Below are 2,499 nucleotides of genomic sequence, written 5' to 3' on the forward strand. Positions count from 1 at the left end.
GGCCCTCCTCTGCCCACGGCCCTCAGGTCAAAGCCAGGGTCCTCCCCGCGGTCCCCAGAGCCCTGCGCACCCTGCGCCCTCCTTTCTCTGGATCACTCCGTGTCAGCCCCAGGCCTTTCACACTGTTCCTCCCCCTTGCCTGCCCGGCCCCTGCCCCAGGACCATTGCATAGGCTGCGCCCGCTGCCTACAGTGTCCTCCCACGTGACTGCTAGCTCCTTTTTCAGGTGTCCGCTGTCACCTCCTCCGAGAAGCCCTCCCTGGCCACCCTCGGCATTCCCCCCAGGTTTGTTCAGAGTTGATGGCTGACCACACTGTGCCCCTCTGCAGGTCCTGGGGTGTCCACAAGCACCCTGAGACTTTTGACCCACCGGGACACCTTAGAGAGGCTCCAGCCCCCAAACACACCTGACTTTGAGCACCCCACAAGGTCCCACCCCCGGGGCTCAACCTCACCCATTCTGGTGGGGGGGGGGGGGGTTGACAAGTGTCAGCCTCACTGCCCACCTCTGAGCCACTTGGAGTCGTGTTTCACGGTGCGCAGGGTGGGCCGGTCCCCGAGGCTGCGGTAGATGACGGCGTCAATGGCGAGGAAGTCGGTGACCGTGGCTGTAAAGAGCATCCCATCTGGAGAGAAAGAGAGAGGCCCAGGGCTGGAGGCTCGGGTGGGAGCTACCCAGGCTGAGCGCTGGCATCAGCCCCAAGCTGAGCCCTGAGCCCTGACTCTGGGCTGAACCCTAACCCCAGGTTGAGCCCTGACCCTGAGCTGAGACCTGACCCTGGGCCCGACCCTTTGTCCCCAGGCTAAGCTGTGACCCCAGGTGGAGCCTCTGGCTCCAGGCAGAGTCCTGACCAGGGGCTGAGCCCTGGCCCCAGACTGATCCCTGATCCCCGGCTGAGGCCCACCTTGACTGGACCTTCACCCTAGGCTCAGATTCTGCCATTTCACAGCTGGCCAGACGGGCGCCCAGCCACCCTCTAAATGACCCCCTCCAGGAGTGGAAACTGCCAGGCCTGGGGCCCCACTGGGTGGTCAGGGCTGGGGGGGACACTCACCAGAGAAGAGGGCAATGTTGGCATGTTTGGGGTCATACGGGCAGCGGGCCATGCCGCTGATGTTGTCCCCAAGGGGCTGTAGCGTGTCGATCTGCAGAGGGGGCCAGGTCTGAGTGACAATCTCTCGACCAGGCCCAGCAGCCCTAACTCCCCGGACTCCAGGGGAAGTCCTGGCCCTACCAGTGGCTGCTGTGGAAGCTTAGTTTCAACCTCCCAGGGCCTCAGTTTCCTCATCTGTAAAATGGGCCTGAACCCATGGCTCCCCTCCTATGACAGTAGAATGGCCCTAAAGGGCTTCCTTTGCTGTCTCTTCTGGAGAATTCGATTCATCGCTGTCAGGGCCCCGTACAGCTGAGGCTACCCCTGGGACTGTGGTGACCTCTTGGGTCAATCCAATAACTGCCCCCTGCCCTGCTAACCCGATTATGGCTCTGGGTGAGGGACATAGGCAGGGGAGTCCCAGAAGGCCTCCGTAGGAGGTGACAGGGGCTGGGGGCTAGACCTGGGGGGGCCTGGGCTTCTAAGGGCGGACACTCACGCTGTAGTTGGCGCACACGGGGTTGAAGGCGTTGGACCCGCACATGAAGAGCGTGGATTCGTCACGCAGTAGCAGCACCTTGACGAAGTTTCGACATTCGCCCTGGGGTGGGAGGGGCAGGGAGGGGACCCGTGTGGGCGTGGCCCGGACTGTGATTCCGAGTGACCAGAGCCGAGGGCGGTGCCAGAGCAGAACTGGGCTGTTCTGGGAAGTGATCAGGGGTGTGGGTGAGGGGCACGATGGGGGCGTGGTCATGCCCCTGGCTACTAATAAGACTTGGCTGGATCAGGGCAGAGACAAGACTGGAAACGTTTTCTATCAGCCGGACAGCTACAGCAAGGCCACCATTTGGGGCACGGCCAGGTAGCCACGGCGACGAGGAGGCCCTGGCCAGGACTAGAGGCGGGGTGCAGGAGGCCTGGGATTGGCTGGCCACTCACCTCCGCCTTGCCCTTCATTCGGCACACGTTGATGTCACTGGGGTTGGAGCGCCACGTCAGTTTCTGAGGGCAGAGGGGCCGGTAAAGGGGTGCAGGGTCCCCGATTACCCTAGGACCCCACGGGCAGGGCCGTAGTGTCGGACGCCCTCCCCTCCCGCTTGTGCCTCCTCCTCACCCGCTGGTAGCGCAGCTCCGTGGACGTGGGGGGCTCCAGCTCCACCCGGTACAGGTTGTCCCTGTAGGAGGAGCGTGGTTCGTGAGACTGGGTGGGGCGTCTGCCACCTTTCCCGACCCAGCTCCGCGGGGGGTGGGGGGGGCTGGCAGCTCTAACCCGGCTAGCATGCTTCCCACGTCTTATTCTGCCCTGAATCGGCCAAAATCCCCTCCGCCCACCTCTGCCTCCATCAACCTCATCCTTGCCCACCTGGGCCAGCGCATGCGGCTCCGCCCCTTCCGGGTTCCAGCC

General features: G+C 63.8%; 1 protein-coding gene across 1 annotated transcript in view; it reads right to left on the bottom strand.

Annotated features, from left to right (window-relative positions):
- SEMA6B (semaphorin 6B) overlaps positions 1-2,499 on the bottom strand; it is an 11,231-nt gene that overhangs the window by 7,570 nt on the left and 1,162 nt on the right. Inside the window, exons 3-7 of the mRNA XM_004714258.2 lie at positions 2,209-2,269; positions 2,034-2,096; positions 1,594-1,695; positions 1,056-1,146; positions 507-626 (exon numbers count right to left, since the gene is read on the bottom strand). Coding sequence (XP_004714315.1) covers positions 507-626; positions 1,056-1,146; positions 1,594-1,695; positions 2,034-2,096; positions 2,209-2,269 — 437 coding nt within the window. The remainder of the gene's footprint in view (positions 1-506; positions 627-1,055; positions 1,147-1,593; positions 1,696-2,033; positions 2,097-2,208; positions 2,270-2,499) is intronic.

Source organism: Echinops telfairi, unplaced genomic scaffold, assembly GCF_000313985.2.
Source record: "Echinops telfairi isolate 266 unplaced genomic scaffold, ASM31398v2 ScPeMD7_7459;HRSCAF=8497, whole genome shotgun sequence".
Lineage (NCBI taxonomy): Eukaryota > Metazoa > Chordata > Mammalia > Afrosoricida > Tenrecidae > Echinops > Echinops telfairi.